The 23,191-nt window shown below is 36.8% G+C and overlaps 1 protein-coding gene across 1 annotated transcript in view; it reads left to right on the top strand.

The window, feature by feature from the left end:
- Nucleotides 1–23,191, top strand: part of LOC149205696 (Transducin/WD40 repeat-like superfamily protein) — a 171,102-nt gene that overhangs the window by 86,610 nt on the left and 61,301 nt on the right. The window contains exons 6-8 of the mRNA XM_089395138.1: nucleotides 2,214–2,322; nucleotides 2,436–2,538; nucleotides 2,663–2,813. Coding sequence (XP_089251264.1) covers nucleotides 2,214–2,322; nucleotides 2,436–2,538; nucleotides 2,663–2,813 — 363 coding nt within the window. The remainder of the gene's footprint in view (nucleotides 1–2,213; nucleotides 2,323–2,435; nucleotides 2,539–2,662; nucleotides 2,814–23,191) is intronic.

Here is a 23,191-nt window from a genome sequence, read left to right as displayed (position 1 = left end):
TGTGATGTCTTTTTACATGACTTGATTAACTTCTTCCGCAACTTGATTATTATTATGTTTTCTATCATCAAACAAGTACCAAACAATAAAGATCAATGAGACAAGAGGACACATTATGTACTCTATAAGCCAGGGCCAAAACCTCTCCTCTTGAGAGGAAAACCCACAAGAATTCTTCTCTTCTTATAGAACTTCAAATGATGAATTCAAAGACCTAAGACCCTTGTCAGAGACCCCTCCAAGACCAAGTTAATCTTCACAACTTTCAACAACTTTTCTAACAACTTCGACCCCAATAACTTCTCCAACAACTTTGGCCTAGCAGCTTCTAGTAACTTCGACCTAGCAATAAATTTGACTTTTCAGCAACTTCGACTTTCCCAACAACTTCTTCTGCAACTTTGACTTCCCAACAACTTTGACTTTCCTAGCAACTTCTTCTACAACTTCGATTTCCCTAATAGTTTCTTCTGCAACTTCGATTTCCCTAGCAGTTTCTTCTGCAACTTAGATTTCCCCAGAAACTCCTGCAATTTCGGTTTAACAACTACTTTAGATTCTAGAAACCCTAACAAGAGAGAGAAGGAGGTCCAAAACTTCAATCTTTCTTTTCTTCTTCTTTTTGTTGATTTTCGTCCTTTTCCACAACCTTTCTTGAGGAGATCAAACTGCTTCTTGCTTTATCGAATTGTTGTGTGAAATGAAGTCGAGGTTTCTCTTATATATAGGCTTCTTAGGAGGTTGAATTGTTGTCCTTGAGGCTGACTTGATCCTTCTTGTAGGCCAACTTGTTTGACAAGGTCTTGGAGGGTCTTTATGACACTTTTGACTTTAAAATATTTTCTTTACAAGCTACAACATGCCCAGAGGGGTCTTACATGTATGACAATGACTCTTTTGACTTCATAACGTTGACAAACCTAGAAGCACTCAATGGGTTCTTGAACTATAAATAAATTTACCTTGAGCATGAAACCCATGCTTCAAGAATGACAATAATAAATTTCTTTTTCTCTTTACATCAAATATAAAATCATGATTACATATGACATTATGAAGATTGAACCTAGTTACATATTTCAACAATGTGGACATTAATGACCTTAATTACATGCGAAAACCAAGACAAGATGCATTTCCTAGAACTCTTAATTCAGGTGTAGGGATGTGATGAGTGTGTCATTAGGGAAAAGGTGCTTTCCTGAGTTAACCTTCATAGTCGTGTAAAATGAGTGAATAGGTCTTTCCCTTAGCTTTAAAGAGCTGAGGTACCAGGGGTTATCATTAGATGTTCCACATGTGTGCCTTTAGAGGCAGTGCTTAGCCTTGAGTTACCATTCCCTAACCCTCTTTTTCTTAGTATCACTTTTCTTTCTTTTTTGATTTGCTGAGTCCCTTCTTTTCCTTTTTTTTAAATTCGAGAATGGAATTTTGGGAAATTGGGCTTTATAGTAAGGTGGTGTAGCTCATGTATACAATTTAACTTTAGTTTCTTCAACCTCGAGCATTTTAGCTCTTTGTCTCTTTTTATTTAGGTCTTTTCATACATGGGAACCTTATATTGGATATTGCGACAATGACATATGATAAGTCAATCAAGAAAGGGGAATATGAAATGCATGAAAATGTTGATGACATGAGAGGGTGTGAAAAATGACCGGAAAATGACATGAAACTCCTACCTAGTCGCTAGTGGTACAACTTAACTCATAAGTTGACATACCTATCTAGAGGTAAATTATTGATAGTACAATCTAGTAAGAGAACAATTTTGAGTGTTATGAACCATTATATAATTTATAGATAATCACCATGTCCCATGAACCACATTGAAAAGTCAACATCATCATGTGTGAACGGAAGAGCATAATATACAACACTGCATGGTGCAATATCCATCAAAGTCATATCATAATGAGGGTTGGCTAATGAAATATAAGGAACATCTCTGGCAAATATCCATGGATAACCATAGATCTCATCTGTGGAACTGCTGATAGTGATACAAATCACAAGTAAACTAATTCTCTAGTTATCCCCACATGTCAGGGGATAACATTGTTATTTTCTGATTTCTTAAATTTTGACTATGATTTCTTAATTTATTACTGGTAGATAACTACAAGAAGTGTGAACTTGAAATAGATTTCTGCAACATGCACCTTTTTATTTCTTCTCTCTTTTTGCTTGTTGAATACATTGCTTTGCTACAGGGCATGAAGAATCATACAATCCTCCACCTGAGTATATTCCAACACAGGAGGAGATCAATTCATACCAGCTTATGTATGAGGAAGACCGTCCTAAATTCATCCCTAAAAGGTATGGTTATTCAATATTTAAATCTTGAAGTGCATATGATTGTTTTAGCGTATGCAAAATTAAAAATTATAATAGAAAAAGTTCTTATAGTAATTTGTGCCATGTCTTGACAGGTTCGACTCATTGAGAAATGTTCCAGCTTATGACAGATTCCTTTCTGAGATATTTGAGCGATGTTTAGACCTATACTTGTGTCCAAGAACTCGGAAAAAGCGTGTAAGCTCTGGGATATATCTGTTTCTTTTATATGCTACAGCCTACAAGCATATTAGACACAATGTTGCAGAATTTATTCTATTGCTATTATTCTTTAAGGTTTATATATGCTGGTTGGCTGCAGATTAACATTGACCCCGAATCATTGATACCTAAGCTTCCTAAGCCTAAAGATCTGCAGCCTTTTCCCTCTATTTGCTTCCTTGAATATAAAGGCCATACAGGCGCTGTTTCATGTATATCTCCAGAGTCATCAGGGCAGTGGCTGGCCTCTGGTATGTGAATATCATGTAGATATAAGAGTATCCTTTGAAACGTTCTTTCAAAATATCACTAAATGCCCCCAGTCGCTTTTTTAATTGTCTGTTTACTTTATGTGCCTACTTTTCAGTAAAATCCTGCTGCATCAAATGGACTAACCATGATAGATTGTATATGTTGTCAAAGTTCAGTACTGCTAGAAGCAGATGGTCATATTGTGGTATTCTCGGTGTATTTAAACAGCTTTCGTATTTTACAAGTATGATGGGCAAGCTTTGAAAAGTTATTAAGGAAAGCAAACAATATATGAACCTTGGTGTTTGATGTGCTTACTATCAGTAATAAATTATATAATCATTCTATCTGATGACTTCAGAAACTTTTGTTCAGGATTTTCTACGAGCCTTTTTGTTTGTTATAGTAGCACTGTGAGTTGTATGGTTGAAATAGTTTTTAACAGGGGATGTGCTATTGGGGAATAGGGATTTGGTTCACATCCCTTGTGTTTCCTACAGAGCAAGGATGGGTAGAGAGCAAGGATGGTTCCTGGGAACACCTCTGGGCTGTCCACTGGATTTGAGAGTGCAAACCAGCCAAAATTACTAGTTTGGAACTTTGGAATAATAATGATAGAGTTATTCAATAAATAAGGCAAGAATTATCATGAAGCTCTTTTTCAACTCATCTATTTATTTAAGTATATATACAGGATGAATATAAATGGAGGTGACACATGATATGCAACGAGGACACCTCCATTTGTTTTGATGAATCGAGAAAGCAGTCCTCTTTACGCACACAAGATCCTGTATATGATGGTTTGGGAATACTGTTCACCCAACTTACTAGGCCTTCTAGGACTTAACCACGTGTTCATAATCACCCTATGATTTAACTCACAACCCACACTATAAACTAATAAGACATAAATAATGAGATCTCTAACTGACAACCCACACTATAATGTAATAAGACTTAAATAATGAGGTCTCTGTTGATCACATGTCATGAAAGACAAAACAGAATACAACACAAAACATGACTTAATAACCAGCCTTGGGTGAACATCTGCCCTTCCATAATTGTTGAGCATCCTTGCTTATGTCTTCATCATAGTCATCTACTGTAAATGCCTCTTGTTCATTTGTCAATGCCTGCTACTGGAACCATGATTCCACTTGAACTGACCTGCAATCTCATGATGAGAATCAGGATTGTTACTCTTCTTTTAAAGTGATATACATTCATTATCAATTTATTTATAAATCAGCATTTAATGTCTTTCAAATGCTTGCTTTCGTACTTCACTGAAAACTGACATCCTTTCTAGTTTACTTTAATTGACATTAGAAAAGTTCTTGGTGTGTCTGACATTGACAAAGATTTAACATCACTAATATTCGACAAACCATCTAAAGTATCTGCAAATCTGAAGTGCTTGGTGAATGTTTGAAGTATCATCATGACTACATCTTTGGGGACAACTGTAATAGAATTTCTCTATATTCCATTGCCAGTCTGACTCAGAATTGTGAAAAATAGATTGTGGTCTCACACTACTTGATTGATATTTTAAAATTTATTCTACAAGTTTCTGGGATTCAGGCATACGTGATGGGAATTATTCTGCCTGCTCTGCTTGTATTGCTTAATCTTTGCCAGCTTCCTCTTCTGTTACATCCTTTCCCCTGAACAAATTTCATCAAGGAAATCTTGCTTTTCTTTCCTGTTACCAACTACACACATTCTAATGCATTCTTATTTCATGCCTTCTTACTGTATGCTTTGCATTTACTGCCTGTCCTCTTGTTACTTGTCTCTTTTCTAGCATAATGTGGTCTTCCTACCTGACACTGTCATCTCTTATGATAGTCTTACAACATATAACATGATTTTTCATAATATCCTCCACAGTCAGGGTGGACATGATGGACACAGTGTCCTTTTTAAACACAATTTTAATTTTTCACTACAAGTAAGATACCTTTCTCGTGTATGACATCCACTCTAGATAGGATGTCCTTCTGCTTTTCCTACTCCCAATCTTCCCTTATGCAATGCATTTGTCATTAAATGGGCTCTCCTAGTTGTATTGGTGACCCTCGAAACACATTAAATAAACATTGTTCATGAAATAGGACTTGTAACTTTTGCAGGCTGTACTCCAATATTGCGAACATCAGCATCAGGATAAAATCAGCAAGAGTCTGAAAAACCAAAAACTTATAAAAATCAGGAAAATATCGGTAAAAAATCGGCGAACATCGGCAAAATTAAGATACCATTAAAATATTTTTAAAAATCGGCAAACATCGGCAAGGCCAAAAAATCGTGATTTCAAGATAAAATCGGGATGTTATTGATATGTTCGCACCATACACACCATAATATGAGTAATTTTGTCGTGCTAGGATATCCTTCACATGTCACGACTCATCATAATTATGAATGTTTACTTCATTATGCAGGCCATGCCAGTTGTAAAGGCCATCATTCTTGCCGTTGATATCAAAATGCTGCAAGTTTTATCCATAAAATATGTTGTCCTTGTCATGCATGCTGTCCTCTGTGTTGGAAAATGTAATTAGGTTCGGTTCTGCCTATAGCAGCACCTCTGTTTCCGGCTCATCCAGGAAATCATGCCAGACGCTAGGCTATAGCAGCACCTAGATGTGCTTTTCCTGTCAACAACATTTTCAGTCTCAGTGAGCATCGGTGTAAGAAAGAAAGAAATTACTTTAACGTCCACGAGGCTAAAGATAGCCTATGGGACAGATTGCTTCTTCATCTGCTTGATGTATTCGGCCCTTTTTCTGTAAAGATTCACAATAAATGCTCCCAGCTTCTCGACAAACCCCTCTAAATAGATTATTCCAAGAGCTAGCTGCTAGCATACCTGCATAACTTTCCCTGTTGTCTTTGAAGGCCTCACATTCTAAAATGAAATGTTTTTTTGTTTCCACTTTTCTGGAAGAACAAAAAATGCATACCCTTTCCTCCCACACTTCCTTTGGCCTTTTCTAGCGCCCTGTTTCACAATGGAGTTGATGAGAATTAGTCCTTAACTGAGCAATAAGAATTTTGGCTCTCCAAGAGATATTGGCCTCTATGTATGCTTTTGTTTGATGATTATGAGTGGGATTAAACACTTTAATATAGTAATTTTTCTTTCTTCCTAGCTCCTTATCCCAAGTACGTTTGTGGAATTTTTCCATAACAAAATCTTTTATCTCTTCGCTGTTTATGGGACACACGTTCAAGCAAATACCCCATTTACTAAACCATTTGTTATTTTGCTGCATCCAAGTTTTTTTGCTCTTTCACAATCTATCATTAAAGACAACCTTAGGCCATCTACCCTCTTCCATTTGCTCAATTTTTTTTAAATGCCTTATGACTCGCACCATAGCAATTGCTTCAATAGGAGCAGTCCTTGTTTCACTTAACAAGATATCATAAGAAAATGCACTTTTAATCTTAAATTTGTTTGTAATCAAATGCTTCTAAATTTTCTCAATTTGTCTCCATTGCATGTTGGAGGTACTGCTAGCCCATAGTTCACAACCATAGAGAATCACCGGAATCACTAGAAGCCCAAAAAGAGTTTGAGTGGTCTTCCACTCCCATAACTCTGCCTCTCTACACCTATTTTGAAAAGCATAAAATGCTTTCCAACCCCCCAAAGTTCTTTTCTTTCTACAACCATTCCAGCTTAGATTTTTGTTGAAGTCAATTACGAGGTATTTGTAATCTGCAACTTCTTCTAGAATGTTGCCTTCAAAGTAGAACTTATGCTGGTTATGTTTTCTTTTCTTAGAGAAGACCACTACTTCCGTTTCGCTGATATTGACTTGCATCTCCACACTTCTACAAAAATGCTCAAGATATAGCAAGTGCTCTTGCAAACCAAGAGCTGATTTAGCAATCAGAATAAGGTCATCTGCATACAAAAGAAGCCTTATAACAAACTTGCACAAATAGATACCATCACCCCTGTGCGAATTTAACCACTCCTCAAGCTTGTCGATATATAAACCAAAAAGGGTAGGAGAGAGTGGGCAACCTTGCTTGAACTTGATATTGCTTCTAAAACTTTCAGAAATGCCTGTTGAAGTTCTAATTTTGACTTTCACCTCTTCATACAACCAATGCACAACTGCTTTCAAATGTTTAGGAACCCCAAGTTCCTCCATTCACTGCCAAACTTTATCCCTAGGAACTGAGTCAAACGCTTTTCTGAAATCAACAAAGCAACAAAAGACTTCTTCCTTTTTCTCCCAAACTTTTTCAATGATGTGCCTTAAAGTTATGCAATGATCATCTGTGGAATGTTTAGGTCTAAAACCTGCTTGCCCTTTAGCATGCTTATCTCTTTCTTCTGCGCACTTGTTAATTTTGTTTTCTAGCATGCTTCCAAATAGCTTTGCAAACAAAGGGTTTATCATGATGTCCTATAATTGGAGGGATTATTGACTTCACCGCTCTTGAAAAGAGGTATTGCCAGACTAGTTGTCCAATCTGTGGGGAGCCCTTGTTGTATGATGTTGTTGAAGATTTCTGTAATGTGAGGTGTAAGAATCTTTGAGCCCCACTTTAGATATTCTACTTGGAGTTCAGCGAAGTCTTTTTCTTTTCCAACGCCCAACTTCTTGATACCCATCTCTACTTCTTGTACTGTGAAGAGTTCAGTATCAGTGTTGACCAAGGGGGGAGGGTCAACCTTGGGAACCTGCTCATAGAGTTGTCTTGCATAGTCAAACCATTTAGATGCTGTAATATTATTTCCAATTTGTATCTTTTTCGGTTGGAGCTCCTTCCAAAATAATTTGGGATTATTTTTCCCAAGGAAGATTAGTTCTTCCGTCCTTGAAACCATGAAATTACCTTTTTCTTGCTTAATAACTGCTTGTAAGATTTGAGCTTTATGTTATCTTTGTTTGACTCTTTCCACATTCTCCTTGCCTTTTTGCATTCCTTTTCAAACCAAGCATTAACCAGAAAGCAATTTGTTTCAGACTTCTTAATTTTTGTTCTTTTGCACTTTGCAAGTGCGCATTGAATTAAATGTGTTAATTCATGACTATGAAGGCTGTGAATTGTAATTTTCTCCTTCTCAAAGAGTCTCCCTAGCGTCATTTTGAAGGTGTTACAATTTTGTAGGGTCAAAAGAATTCTGCCTGTGGGAGATTTTGTTGGACATGCTGAATTTTTGACTCTAATTGTTTCTTTTCAATCCAAGAGAAACATAAATAAATTGGCTTGTGATCTAATTTCAAATTCCACAACTGATCTCCAACCAAAACTTCTTCCATTTTCTCACACAAACCATGCGAGCAAATTACATAATCTCCATTGTAAGTATTGCAAGTGAAATTACCAGACTTTTCCCATCTAGTCAAGCCATTACAAATGACTAAATCAAAGGCCTCACATAGAGTAAGCAATTGTTCACCAAAGAGATTGCAACCCTTGTCCTCATTTCATTCTTTCCCATTGATGATTACTTTCTTCTGTAAGCCAAATAGGGTCACAATCATCTTTACAACAAAGAATGCTAGCTTGCTCACTTGCAGTCCTAGCATTGAAATCACCCACTATAAGGACTTCACCTAGCCGCGAATATGTTGCAATATCTTCTTTTAAAGCTAAAAATGGATCTTTGTGGTCAAGCCCTCTACCTTTGTAGATTTTTGAAACCTGTGGCGCAAAATAGCATGCTGCAATTCTGATGTGGTTTCCATTTTCTGATATTTTAAACCAAATGAATTGCTTATTTGAGTCTTCTTCTACAACTGAATGAGACGACCTTCTTTCTCCCTTACTAAAACCATGATACCTCCATGCCCTTTGCCATTCCCTGCTGCCTTGTTCCACACTGCCATCTTCAGTATCCTTCAAACAAAAGTGTCTTGCACCCTTCATGCTCATGTGTTTCTATGAGGTAAATTATGTCTCTATTTTCCGCAATAAGCCCTAGCCCAGGTCCTCGTCTCCATGGGTAACCTCTGCAGTTCTAACAAACTAATCTTAAGGAAACTTGGGTATGACTTGATTGCTATTTATTTTGACATGCAAGACTCACTTTTGAGTCTTTGTCCCTGTTTTCTCATATTGACCTTGCTTTCTGATTTCTTGTGGAAGACTTTGTTGCCGCTTCTTTATTACCATCTTGCTGCTCTGTTCTGGAAGGAGGTCCAAATTGCGCTATCACAACTTTGCCTTTATAAGTCCATGCTCTCTTTCCTTCATCTATTACTGCCCTAACGTTTAAAATTTCTCCCTTCTTTCCTCCTGTTTTTTTACAGTTAAATCTTCTTCTAGGAAAAAATGAGAACCCCTCAAGAGATGTTTCTTGCTTAGAATAATATCAAGTTTCCTACGGTGTGTCTCAATCCATGAATGACTGTATCATCCAGGTATCTCAATACATGTTCAGGCTCTATCATGCTCATAGTACATGATGCAAAGCAAGGATCCATTTGATTGTTTGCTCATTATGGGATCCATCAAATCTAAATCTGAAGAGGAGTCTCTCTCAACTGCTTCATTGTAGTCCATCATGCTACGTCTCAAAATACTTCCCTTAACTAGGAAGTCCTCATCATCTCTTTGTTATATTTCTAATATTAGGGCCTAGAGGTCAACTTCCTCTGGCATTAAACACGAAGATGATTTGATCCTGTTAGAAGTAATTGCTAGCATATATAAAACCAAACATCAGAAAGATACCTTCAACCTTCAAAATAGGTCAGGGTATGCAGCAAGTGTTCATCAATCCAAGTATGCCAAGTCCAACGAACTTGCTTGAGTCTATATGGGACTTACTTCGATATTTGATAATAGAGAATCTAGCAATAGGAGCTAGATTCCTCTCCCTCTAAGAGTATATTCCTTATCATTGATGAATTTAACATTATGGAGGCATTTGACACTGCTGCATCTTGTTTTCTAAAAGTTCGTTGCATGAAGGAGATATAGCTTTCATCATCTCATTAGACAGTTACATCTAACCTGACAATCTACTGCCTATGAATAGGAAGCTTCTTCAATCGTTGACTTCAATCTCGGAGATCCGAGCTCTTGTCCAATTGTCAAGTGCCTATTCTAATGATGGGATGGCTCTGCATCCTTCTCAGTCTCAATATTGAGGACTAGGTCCTCACATTCATCAGATGTACTTGTTGATCCCAGAACAAGAGCAAGGGAAATAATGTTGAAATGTGGTTGTCATTGATCCCAACCCAAGTGGCACCACTAGAAGCCTTGCCTTTGTTAACCAATAAGACATGGAAAATCACCTTTTTCGAAGTCAAAGAATTTTTTATTGGACTCTCTCGTCATTCTGCTTCCAATGGTGTACAACACGTCTTGTGAGCTTGCATGATTATGAAGATATGGATTTTTTTTAAAGATAATGATCTTGGTCCATAATCCCAAGTGCAAAGTCTTGTTTATCGTGGAAATAATTCTTATAACTCATAGGAAATGGCAGTTGCATTTTACTTTTTTCGCTAGTCGAAAGGTTAAAATGTTAAGAGGGGTTTATCAATCCCTGTTGACAAAAACCAAAAGAAATCGATTTTCAAAACGATTTTAGTTTTGGTCGAAAAGGAATGTTTGGATTCCATATACTATTGACCAACGCTATTGAAGGAATTATTATTAAAAGGATTCCAATATTTTTGGCTACATTTCAAATTCAATTTCTAACTTAAATTTATGAGGTTTCCCTCTTGAAATGCCTCAAGTCGGTTGACCTTCTTATGTGCCCTCAAAAACTATTTAAAGGGCATTCCTTAGCTCTGCTGTGGCATGAATTGAACACTCATCATCAAGTAAGATTGATTTGATTTTCTTGGCCCCTGTGGAGACATTGATACATCAGACAAGAGGGTTTTGTGAATTTTTTTGGCATTGAATTTTTGGGGATTCGTTTGGGCTATTTACTTGTAGGTGAAAAATCGAGGTTTCAATGTTTATCTCTCTGTGGTTTCTGTCCTTGTTAGGAAAACCAGTGTTGTGAACGTCGTGATAAAGTCATGATTTTTTTGCGTTGCCGATAAAATCGCCTAATAAAATCGATGAATTTTTCGGCTTGAAAAAATTGCAAATCGACTTGAAAAAAATCACCGGGCCGTGCGACAAAGTGATTTTAAAGGTAAAATTTGGTTTATTTTCTCTCATTTTGCAGATAGAGGGCAAAGTTGAGAGCGAAGGAGGAGGATAACTCATCCACAAGGGCAAGAGAGGAGAAAAGTGAAGGAATTTAGCACCCCAAGCAAAACAATTTCAAGTTTGGGCCCAGTTTCTTCAGTTGAGCATGGTTTTCAGGTATGGGCATCAAGTTTGGCCCTATCTTTTTTGTTTTTTCATGTTTTTCCTTGGGTTCTATAACCCATATATTTTCCATGATTTTTGCTTGGATTTGAGTTTGTTTTTTTGTCATTTTTGTTGCATTTAGTGGAGAGGGTTTTTTGGTAAAAAATGCAAAATCCTTGATTGTTAGTTTTATTTGTTTAATTTCTTTTTGTGCCCTAGTTTTTTTCCATGATTTTTGCTTGGGTTTGAATGTGTTTTTTTGTCAAAAATTCAAGAATCAAAATGTTGTATAATTTTTTTTTTTCCATTGTTTAACTTGCAATTCTTCTTGTGCCCTAGGTTCAAACTTTAAACTTCAATCTTACACTAAAACTCAAGATTCAACAAAGTTACAAACATGCCAAGGAAATTGGACCCTCTGTGGGAATTTGGTGAACTTGATAGATCAGGCTTGACTTGCAAGTTATGTGGGCATCATATGACAAGGGGTATATAGATTGAAGGTCCACCTTGCACTAACTCTTGTACATGAGGTAGGGCCTTGCTCAAATACAAATCCAGAAGTCATCTGAAGAGCTCTCAAATCATTGGAAGACATAGAGACAACCAAATAGTCCAAGGTAGCTTTGAAGAGTCAAATGGCAAGGGGTGGAGTGGCACGATTGGGGGTGACCATGAGAGTGGTACTGGTTCTTCTTCACCATCAACATCTACACCCAACCTCATAGCTACCTCATCATTTTTTGTTCCTAGAACCACACCTGGTGCACAACCATCTATCACGCCAGTTCTAAAAAAAAGGGAGAAGGAATAAGCTGACAAACTGTTAGGCAAGTTTCTTCTTTGAGTGATATTGCTTTCAGCATTGCCAGGAACAATCCATTTTCTAGCCTGCGATTGATGCTATTTGTGTTGTTGGCCCAGGGTAGAAAGCCCCTTCATATGATGACTTTAGAGGGCGCATTCTTAAGAATGAAAAGATTGGCTGCACTAAGATATTGGAGGAGTTTGGACACACACATGATGCACTGCGATGTCAGATGGTTGGACCGATCAAAAGGGTAGAAGCCTTATGAACTTCTTAGTTAATTGTCCCAAGGGGACAATGTTTATGAAATTTGTTGATAAATATAGCCGTTACCTATTAATATTTTCAATAAATTAATGAAATAATATCATTATTTAAATATTTTTTTCAAAAACTAGCCGTTTAATATAGCCGTTACTTAATAATATTTGTTTTTAATATATTAATAAATTAATATTATAATCTAAACATTAATATTCAAATATAGCCGTTACTTGAAATTATGTCTCTACATTGCTTTCTATTTAAGCCTTTGCCATGGTTTGCCTCTTCATCTGGTCCTGATGATGAACCACACTAGTTGGTTCGAAACGCGTCGGCCGAAAAATTCTTTCATGTGATTTCTAGCGAAAGACTTTGTTTAATTCATTATGGATCACAGAAGCTTGAATACAAAAGTATGCGCATATAAAAAATGCACGGTTATTATGTGATTTGTTGTAAGTGTTCATTCAGGAGGTGGGTCCACAACATGTTGTCCAAGTCATAACGGACAATGCTGCAAATTATGTTGTTGCTGGCAAGATGCTTATGGAGAGGCATCCTAACTTATTTTGGACACCTTGTGCTGCACACTGTTTGATTTGATGCCTTGAAGACCCTTCTTTTACACCTTTGCTCCTCTCCCAAACGATAGAACAAGAGCTAAGGTATGCGTGCTCACTTATTTCCCTAAATGGAGGGCGAAGTCATCCTTTTTATAGCCTTTTGTGTGGCTCCTTAAGCCTACATAAGGCTGACTTTACAAGTTGGATGACTTGATTCTTTTTGGAGTGCTAGACATTTCTAAAATACAAAATAAGGTTTTTTTCTTTGATACATGTGCCTATAAGGGTCTTTTACAATATAATGATGACCTTCGACTCATGACAAACCCTATAAGCATACAATGGATGCTTTGACCATTGACCCAAGCATGAAACCCATGCTTTATAATAATTTTCTTTCTTCTTTTGATCAATAAATAGAGATTACATCATTACATGAGTCAAATGATAATTATGAAGACCGAAACTAGTTACATTCTCCAACACTCCCTCTTAACTAGGGAAGTATTCATAATGGTATAAGGACAATATTCCCTTTGAAAAGTTCTCATAAGAAGAGTTGGATTGATAAGCCATCTTGTAAGCATCAACATTATGATTAACCAACATTGTCTCTAAGGCCTAATTAGACAACCTCTACTTTATTCTAGAGCATTATGCTAGGAGGCTTTATGTGTGATACCACACTACCTCTACAATTCACATACCCCATCTGGATGTCCACAAGGTATGTCCTTGTAGGACTATTCTTATCTTGGATTCTTGTCCCGTATCCTCAAAGAATGTCGGTCCTCTTCGCCCACTCTTATCTTGGATACCTGTCATATCCTCAAAGAGTGTCGGTTCATGATACTGCTTCCTATCTTGGATTCTCAATCCTCAAGGAGTACTAGTCTTAGATGCTTATCTAGTTCTCTGGACACCATTCTTCCTTATGTCTTTCACTAAGACTTATGACTGTTAGTCCTAGTCTAGTGCATGCCACATAAGGATAAGAACTATTCACCATCATTCCCTCTCAAACAAAGATGATATCTTGCTCCTATTCAAGGAGACTCCTTTTACTCCCTCTCAAATCTAGAGGAGATTCTAGACTTCCACAAGTTCTCTTACTTGTCTTTTCATCTAGTTATCAGTTCCTCAAAGCTTGCATGGATACCTCTTTCCTTCACATCTCATTATATTGAGCATGCTTTCTTTTTTGTTATCTAAGGTCACAGAGCCATCTTCTCACGACAGGTTCCATGTAGTATACCTAGGGGGGATATTATGGGGTACAGAGGGAAGTACCCAAGGGAATAATGTAATAATGTGATGGGCCATAGTTAATAAATAAAGTGGTTAACTCGCATCATGTAAGGGACTACAAGTAATTAGCAATAATGTGATAAGCCCATTGTATTAGATATATGGTATTGAGAGACCCATGGTAATGATGCATGGCATTGTATGTATTAAGCCTATTTAGAGAGGCTAGAGACTCCCCATTGAGATGTCAAAGATTATTGTATTGGCAAGCATATGGCTTGTGGAGTGTTCTCCTTCCTTAAGGAGTGATTGTATGGTGTTACCCTACCTCAAGGGTTTTGATATTAATAAAGATCTGAAGTTTATCTGTTTTTCTCCTGTATTGGATCTTAGGTTTAATTGCAGTATTGGACATATTTCCATTTTCATATATTTGCAGGTTAGATCTATTACAAGTGGTATCAGAGCACTTTCTTGGGCAAAGTGGAAAGATTTTTATTTTTGCAGGAATTTTTTGGGGTGATGAGTTTGCAGATCAAATCTGAAACTTCTGGGGCAAAATTTGTAGAAACAATTTGCAGATCTTGATTCTTTGTGAAAAAATACCCAAATTCAAAAAAGAAATCGACCGAATTAGACTCCAGATGAGGGAGATATCGCTGATTTAAAAATCAGTTGTTGTAGAAATTTTTCTGACAACAATTCGTGGATTGCGATTCTCCAGTCAATTTTTGTAGTTTTTGTGGGGAATTTTGAGAAATAAATTGCAGATCTGGATTCTTTGCAAAAAAATACCCAAATTAAAAAAAAAACCGGCCGAATCGGAGTCCAGATGAGGGAGATATCACTGATTTAAAAATCAGCTATGTTGCAGAAATATTTCTGACGAAAATTCGTGGACCGCGGATCCTAGTCAATTTTTGCAGTTTTTGTGGGGATTTTTGAGAAACTAATTGCATATCTGAGATCCTCTTGAAAAATTATCCATTTAAAAAAAATTGGTTGAATCAGAGTCCGGATGAGGGAGATATTGTTGATTTAAAATCAGCTCCCTTATTTTCAGAATTTTTTGTGACAGCGAGGCAGTGGCAACGCGAATATGAAATTCCAGAGTGCCTAGATCGATATTTCTATTGCACAAGAAGATGCATAATGACTGTTCCATTTCCAAAAACAGGCTATAATAAGGCTTCTGAGCCATATTGTTGGAGTTGTGGCCATTTTAAATTTGCCTCATAAAGTCGGTAATTTTTTTTTCTCATTCTACTTCATGGCTTCTACTGAGCTGATTTTTATAGGAAAAGATGATGGCCTTACTATTGAAGAATTCATAAAAAGGAAAAGACAACCTTTCAGCAATTTTGGAAACCTTTAGTGTGGATTAAGTTTAGAGATGAGGTTGCCAAATGGTAGAGATCACTAGACCAAACAAAGTTTTTAAGCCTTCCCGATGAAGAAGTTGAGAAAACCCTTTTAGAAAAATGGTCTCATTCTAGAAAATAGGAGAATGAAACACGAAAAATGTTGCTTTCTGATGATATCTCGATTCTTCTTATTACAGGTTCATGGATGTATTCAGAAGGAGAAGATCATTGTGTTTATAAATCCTAGTTGCAAGTATAATTTTATTAATATTCATTTGGGTAAAAGATTGCAAGTCTTAGCCAAACAAATGGAACACACACAGGTTAATAATGAGGAGGTGCAAGTTTATAAAGATTTGAAGATTTTCATGGACAAGTATGTATTGCATTCTGATTTTTATGCTTCAAATATGGCTAATGTGGATGCTGTTTTGGGATACCCTTGGATGGAATTTGTTGGTACTATCAATATTAATGTGCAGAAGAAATTCCTGAAGCTCTGGTATAAAAAGAAGAAAATTACATTATAGGATATTTCCATCAATAAACAGGTAGAGTCCAAGGAGGTTGAAGCAGAAGATGTTCTAGGTACTAACACATCAGATGAGGAATTCGTGGTTGAAGTAATACTGGAAGATAAGCAACAACCACAGGCGCCACAACATGTACCAGATACCAATCAGGCTCCATTAGGTGGTGAATTAAAGAAAGATACACCATTGGGTAAAACTTCAACATATCACCACCCACATCAGCCAACAAGAAAACATCCAACAAGATGGAAACGAATCAACAACAAGGACAACAACCCGTGCATGACAGATAAAGAAGTGCGACAATCCACCCATAACACATAGGAACTCCCAGTATACATGCATGGTACCAATGGACTACTCTTTTGAGTAGATCTTATTATTTGTGTTTTTCTTATGTTTCGGGGACAAAACATGTTTAAGGGGGTGGAATGTAGTATACCTAGGGGGGTATTATGGGGTACAGAGGGAGGTACCCAAAGGAATAATGTAATAATGTGATGGGCCATAGTTAATAAATAAAGTGGTTAACCCGCATCATGTAAGGGACCACAAGTAGTTAGCAATAATGTGATAAGCCCATTGTATTAGATATATGGTATTGAGAGACCCATGGTATTGTATGTATTAAGCCTATATAGAGAGGCTAGAGACTCCCCATTTGGATGTCAAGGATTATTGTATTGGCAAGCATATCGCTTGTGGAGTGTTCTCCTTCCTTGAGGAGTGATTGTATGGTGTTACCCTACCTTAAGGGTTTTGATATTAATAAAGTTCTGAAGTTTATCTATTTTTCTCTTGTATTGACTCTTGGGTTTAATTGCAGTATTGGGCATATTTCCATTTTCATATATTTGCAGGTCAAATCTATTACATTCCAGGTCATCCATTTTGCACATCACTTTCATCTTGTCTTAATTAATGATGGCTTTCTGTTGAGCCTTCCCAAACTTTAAGCTGATCATAGTTTCCTTGAAAGTGATTTTCCTTCTCGTTGTATGAACTTTGACCTTTTGGTTATCTTCTCACACTGCTACCTTCTAATCCCAAGATGAGCACATCTTGATCTTCATAGTTTCTAGGTATCAGAGATTGAGTTCCTCTCCATATCCTTCACGTATTCCATCCATACAGTTGAACTTGCCTCAATTATCATCATGAATGCCTGCAACATTCCTCTAGGTAGCAAAACAATATGTTAACTAGATAACCAATAATAGATATTAACAACACACTTACCTCATCATGATGACCTTCTCAACAAGGCATCAACATCTTCATAGACCATCTCCACACGAGTCTACCTTTATACATCAGAGTGCCCAAGGATCCAACTTGATTACCAAGTTACCATTCTCTTCCGGAGATCATGTTAGATGTTGAACATATAAATCTAATGAGAAAGTCTTCAACATTCCATTCTTTCTAGAGTAAGTCAATTACATCTTCCTAAGCATCATAATGACCAACTTTTCGTGCAGGATTTATGCAAGTCCCACTCAAAATTTATTTCAAATATGCATTCTTATGCTTTCATTCAGTCATCTAGTTATCAACATCTGATACTTGAAGAGAAATTGATCTCTTTCCTCATGAGACTGCAACCCGACTAACCGCATTTTGTCATCCTTCAGGAGTTTATGTCATAATGCTTCTTCCAAGAACCTCCAAAGTGATTGTTCTTATAGGATCTTGAGGATCCACCTTAGCAAAATGACAACCTCTAACATAATGTTAGATAATGAGAGGATGAACCTTATGCAAGTTGATCTCAAACTTTAAAGACTAGATGATTCTTATAAATCAATCCAATCAAGTAGATTCTAAATATGCTAATATTACATGATGCCATACTAAACCAACAAAATATAAATATGCATGCTTACTCCTTTAATGAACTTGGCATTATCAATACTTCCAGGGTCCTTATAGTTCCCTCCTTCCATCATGCTCACCAAAGCATAAGAGCTGCTTTGCTTCTCATTTTGCTTCCTTCATTTTGTACCTGCATTATTCATTGACAAGAACAACCAAGCAAAATATACGATAACAAGAGCACAAAGACAGTTTTGCCGATATAGGGTTTTCATGGAATTCGAGAGGACGAATTCCTAGGGTTTTCAAATACAAACCCTAAACAACTCAAGAAATTTGATGTCATATTCTAGATTACATCCAATTCCACCATTCTACCATATACCCTAGATTACTTGCAAACCCTAGAAGACATGAGCTAGGGTTTCTACGAGGGAACAAACAAATTAGAGATTAGTATTTTCTCAAGACTAAGGTTTCCAAGTACTAACTAGGGTTTATAATCCCTAGATACCAACAACCTTACACAAGATGAAGACTACAAACCCTAGAATCAAAATATGCAACAAAACCCTAATATATTCTATGTAGAACCGTTATAAAACAAATATATGTACCTTATAGACAAGGACTACATACCTTTGTCATTCATGATCATTGGAAGTTGCTACAAAACCTTCTTCAAGATTTCAAAAATGTTGTCATCTCCACTTGTTGTCACGATCTTCCTACTGTTTTCAAGTCAAGATTTGAATAGTATGGTTCAAACTAGACTTTTGCTACAACTGCTTGCTCCAAGCAATACTTGAAGAGATCCTTCCTACATCCCAAGATGAGATGATTAAATGTTGCTTCTCTTGCAACATTACTTCCCATAGATACCTCTGGAATTGTTACTTCTAGAGAATTTCCAGTGACTGCAAGCCTCAAACTAAGGCTTGTTATAGCCACAATAAAATGCTTCTCCAAAAGATGCGAGCGTGTCTCTTTTTCAAGTTGCCACACCGAAGGGTTTCTTCTAGCCTCGATAATTTCTTGAAGAGGACTTAGGTCTTATAAATAATCCAATGGATCTAGCACAAAATCCAACCTCGACCCTCATTGTAATAACTTTTCATAACAGATCCAAGACGCTTACTTTAACTTTGGCCTTTCATTGTCTTGTCTTCAAAGAATCTTCTTCGTTGGCTAGAGGGTTGCTTCTAGAGTACCGAATATTTTCATTTGAACTTCTGGATGGGGTTTCTTACATTTACTGTATATACTTTTAGAACAGGCCCATAATATCTTCCATACAAGTCGGCCTAGTCTCTTCTACTTGGTGTTTCTTCTTTCTGACTAGAATGACTGTTTATTTCAACAATTGTTCTCTATTGCAGAACCTTAGTCTTCTCTTACAGGACCCTCTAGACTAGACCTCTTATTCTGCCTCTCGGATTCTTGAAGATGATGATAACACTATCTTTGTGGCCTCTTCTTCACTTCACAGGACCTGCGACCCTTTATTCATAGTTCTGTTTACTGTTTCGGAGGTTTCGACCTCTCTTTTTCATCATGGTGAAGTTGTTACAATGTTGTTGGTCCTTCTTTCAACTAGAGAGCAAGACAAGGCATGTAGACTTCTTTTAACTTTTAAGATAACCTTTTCATTGGCTTTAAATATTGTTTCCAGACCACCGATAGGTCTTAACCCTTCTTTGATAAGGTCTTGTTACAATGCTCCTTAGGTTTGGCCTTAAAACACAAAACTTTGGCCTAATTACCATGCCTTTTTTTAACTCCTCGGCCTTCTAGTACAACTTTTACGATCTTCGAATAGGCATCTTATATGCCTCAAAGCCTTCCATAGGTTCTTCTTTTCGTCCTTCTCAAGTCTCACTGCACAACTAACCCAGAACAATTCAGATCTTGTTCTAGGAGGCTCAAACTTACAAACAATCCTTTTGTACTGAGACAAAGATAAATCCTTATTCTAGTGATCCTTCAATTGCCTACAACGTGAACTTAGCTCTGATACCATGTTGGAAAATTGATAAAGGAAACATTTTAAATTCATTTTCCATTACATGACATTTATTTGTGACATTATATTCTTCTTCTTATATTTATGCTTATATTATTATCATCAAATAAATGCCAAACCATAAAGATCACAACCATAAAGAGAGAGACACCAGAAATAGGCTCCAAGCCAGGGCAAAACCCCTCCAAGGGGAAAACCCAAAAGAACTTTTTCTTCTCCTTGAAACAACTTGAAAGGAGACTTCCATGACCCAAAACCAAGACCCTTAGCTTCCTCCAAGACACAAAATGAATTTCCAGATAATCCAAGAGATCTTCAAAGACAACAACATAGAAATTCACTACAAAAGGGTTCTCTTAGTCATCTCAGACCTGAGGTAACCCTAGGTCCCTCATATGACTAAATATCTCCTCTTTTGCATGCCTTGAAGACGCTTCCTTTACACCTTCGCTCCTCTCCCAATTCGAAGACCAAGAACAACGATATGTGAGCTCACTTATCTGCCTAAATGGAGAGAGAAGTCATCCTTTTTATAGCCTTTTTATTGAAGAAAAGTGTAACTAGGTTTGGTATTTGTCAATGTAATTTTGATCTTTGTACTTGTCAAGAAAAAGAAATATTATTTTTATAAATTATATGAATGAGTTTCTTGCTCATTCCATAGGTCTAGGAAAGTCAAAGAATCAAAATCATGTCAAAGAGCTGTTCTTGAGCATTTATGTAATGTACATGGGTCAACCTAGTGTCATGTAGCCCTCCAAGACAAGCACCATCCTTCAAAGAAGAACACTGCAAGCAAAACAATGAAGAGAACATAATGTCGGCCTCAATATATATATATATATATATATTGATGTCATGTCAGCTCATATAAAAGATACAACGATTCACTTGGACAAGTCAACGCAAAATGAAGACATAACACCTATATATACCCAGCTGGGGTATCCACAAAAGTACAGGAAGAATCTCGGACTTGTCTGAGATTTCTCGGAAGTCCACTACAGAATCTTGGATGACATATTGGGTACAGAACTTCGGACTAGTCTTACAACTTCAGATGAAGAGCAGAAACTTGGAATCTCTCTGAACTTCGGATAGGTACAGATCTCGTTAATGATTATAGAGCCTCCTCCTTGATGGTACAGATCTCGTTAATGATTACAGAGCCTCCTCCTTGATGATACATATCTCGGTGAAAGAATACTACAGTCTTGACTTAAGGGATCTCAGTAAAGTAGTCTCAGCATAGTTATGGCAGGGAAGATTTCGTTGTAATGGAAAAACATAGTCACAGTCTCGGTGAAGAAGATGATTTCAGGGTCCCACAGTGGCACACATAGTCTTGGCATAATCATGATGAGAAAACATTCTGTCTAAAAGGTGCAGCCATGAGACAGTCATGATCTCGCTAGAGTTAGGAACAGATCTCAATCATATATATGAAAACCTCGTTGGTATGGTGAAGATCTCAATGGAGCAGTCATGGTATAAGATAATGATCTCAACAGTGACAAAGGAAGAGATTGGTGTCTTGATCTTGGAGTGGCCTAATAGGTAAAGGGTCATGGTTTTGGTATTCATCAATTGGAATCTCTATAAGAAGAATTTTGTGCGGGTTTTCCTCGCCATGAAGGCGAGGTTTTGGCCTTGGCAAAATGGCAACTTCTTGTGTTCTTGTCTCTTTGTTTTTGGTAGTTATTTGATGAGATAAGAAACACACCTTATAATAATGTCAAAGGGAAGGTCGTGCTAATAAGAAAATTAAAAGGCCTCACAAGTAGTTATCAAGTCCAGAAGAATCTCATTAACTACATGTGCCCTAGATTTTTCAACACTTTTGTGTGGCTCCTTAAGCCTACATAAGGCCGACTTTACAGGCTGTACAACTTGATTGTTTTTAGAGTACTAGACTTTTCTAAAATACAAAATAAAGTTTCTTTCTTTGATACATATGTCCATAAGGGTCTTTTACAATATAATGATGACCTTTGACTCATGACAAACCCTATAAGCATACAATGGATGCTTTGACCTATTGACCATTGACCCAAGCATGAAACCCATGCTTTATAATAATTTTATTTCTTCTTTTGATCAATACATAGAGATTACATCATTACATGAGTCATATGATAATTATGAAGACCGAAACTAGTTACATTCTCTAACACTCCCTCTTAACTAGGGAGGTATTCATAATGGTACATGGACAATATTCCCTTTGAAACAGTTCTCATAAGAAGAGTCGGATTGATAAGCCATCTTGTAACCATCAACATTATGATAAACCAACATTGTCTCTGAGGCCTAGTTAGACAAGCTCTACTTTATTCTAGAGCATTATGCTGGGAGGCTTTACGTGTGATACCACACTACCGACAATTACAAAGGTAAGCTCTCTCTAAAATGCTTTAGTTGTGGGAGAATTGGTCATTTTGCTTCAAAATGTCCCTATGCCAAGCTTTCTGACAACGGTGAAGAAGATGAAGCTCGCAAGAAAAAGAAAAAAAGGGGAACAAGGAACAATGTAAAAAGAAAATTTCTAAGAAAAACTTCTACTCTAAGTATTTTGCATTTGACAATGATAGCGACAACGACTGTGATTCAAAACATGTATTATTTATGGCTTTTGAAAATGAAAATGTCGCTGAGGAAGAAGAAAATGTGGAAGGAGAAGTTGACTTGAAAGGCGAATTGATAAGTGCTCTTGATGATTTGAAGGTAGAAAAGAAAAGTGTCAGGAAATTGAAATAGAACTAAGTAAATTAAAACAACAGTCGAAGGACTTTGAAAAGATCATCATCAATCTGAAAACACAATTAAAAGAAGCAAATAAGATTGAAGAATCACTCAACAGAGAATTGGAAGAAAGCTCCAAGAGAAGAGAAAGATTGAAGCATGAATAGTCTCCCTCCAAAAGGAAGCTTAGAAGAAAATTGTGCAATAAAATTTCATGAACAACTCAAAAATACTAGAAGAGATCATAGGTAATCAAAGGTCATGTGATGACAAGACCAGGTTAGGATATAATACAAATTTTGTTAAGGGATCAAGCTCCATGATAGGGAAGGAAGATGAACAAAATGGTTATGTTGAAGCTGTCAAAGAATCCATCCGAAAGTAGTAGTCATCTTCAACTCAAGATCAACCAACTAGAAGAATGCCCAAGCAACAACCAACTGACAACTCACAGGAAGGTTCATGGAGAAGTGCACCACCAAGAAGATTCTCTTCCTCCAAGTATCAAACTATTTTCCTTGGTGTTTTTTATTCTTGCAACAATTTTGGGCACAAGGCTGCGAATTGCAATGCTAGAAATAGAAGAACCTATGATAACTATGTCAGGAGACCTCGTGAAGATCACAATCAAAATAGTTTTGCATTACTGAACAATGAAGTTGAATGCCATAAGTGTAATAATTTTGGACATATAGCCCAAGATTGTCAGATGA

The sequence above is a fragment of the Pinus tabuliformis genome, chromosome 1_2 (genome assembly GCF_031772625.1).
Source record: "Pinus tabuliformis cultivar Carrire ecotype Pingquan chromosome 1_2, CPIR1, whole genome shotgun sequence".
In the NCBI taxonomy this organism is placed as follows: Eukaryota; Viridiplantae; Streptophyta; class Pinopsida; order Pinales; family Pinaceae; genus Pinus; species Pinus tabuliformis.
This window is presented reverse-complemented; position numbering and strand designations above follow the sequence as displayed.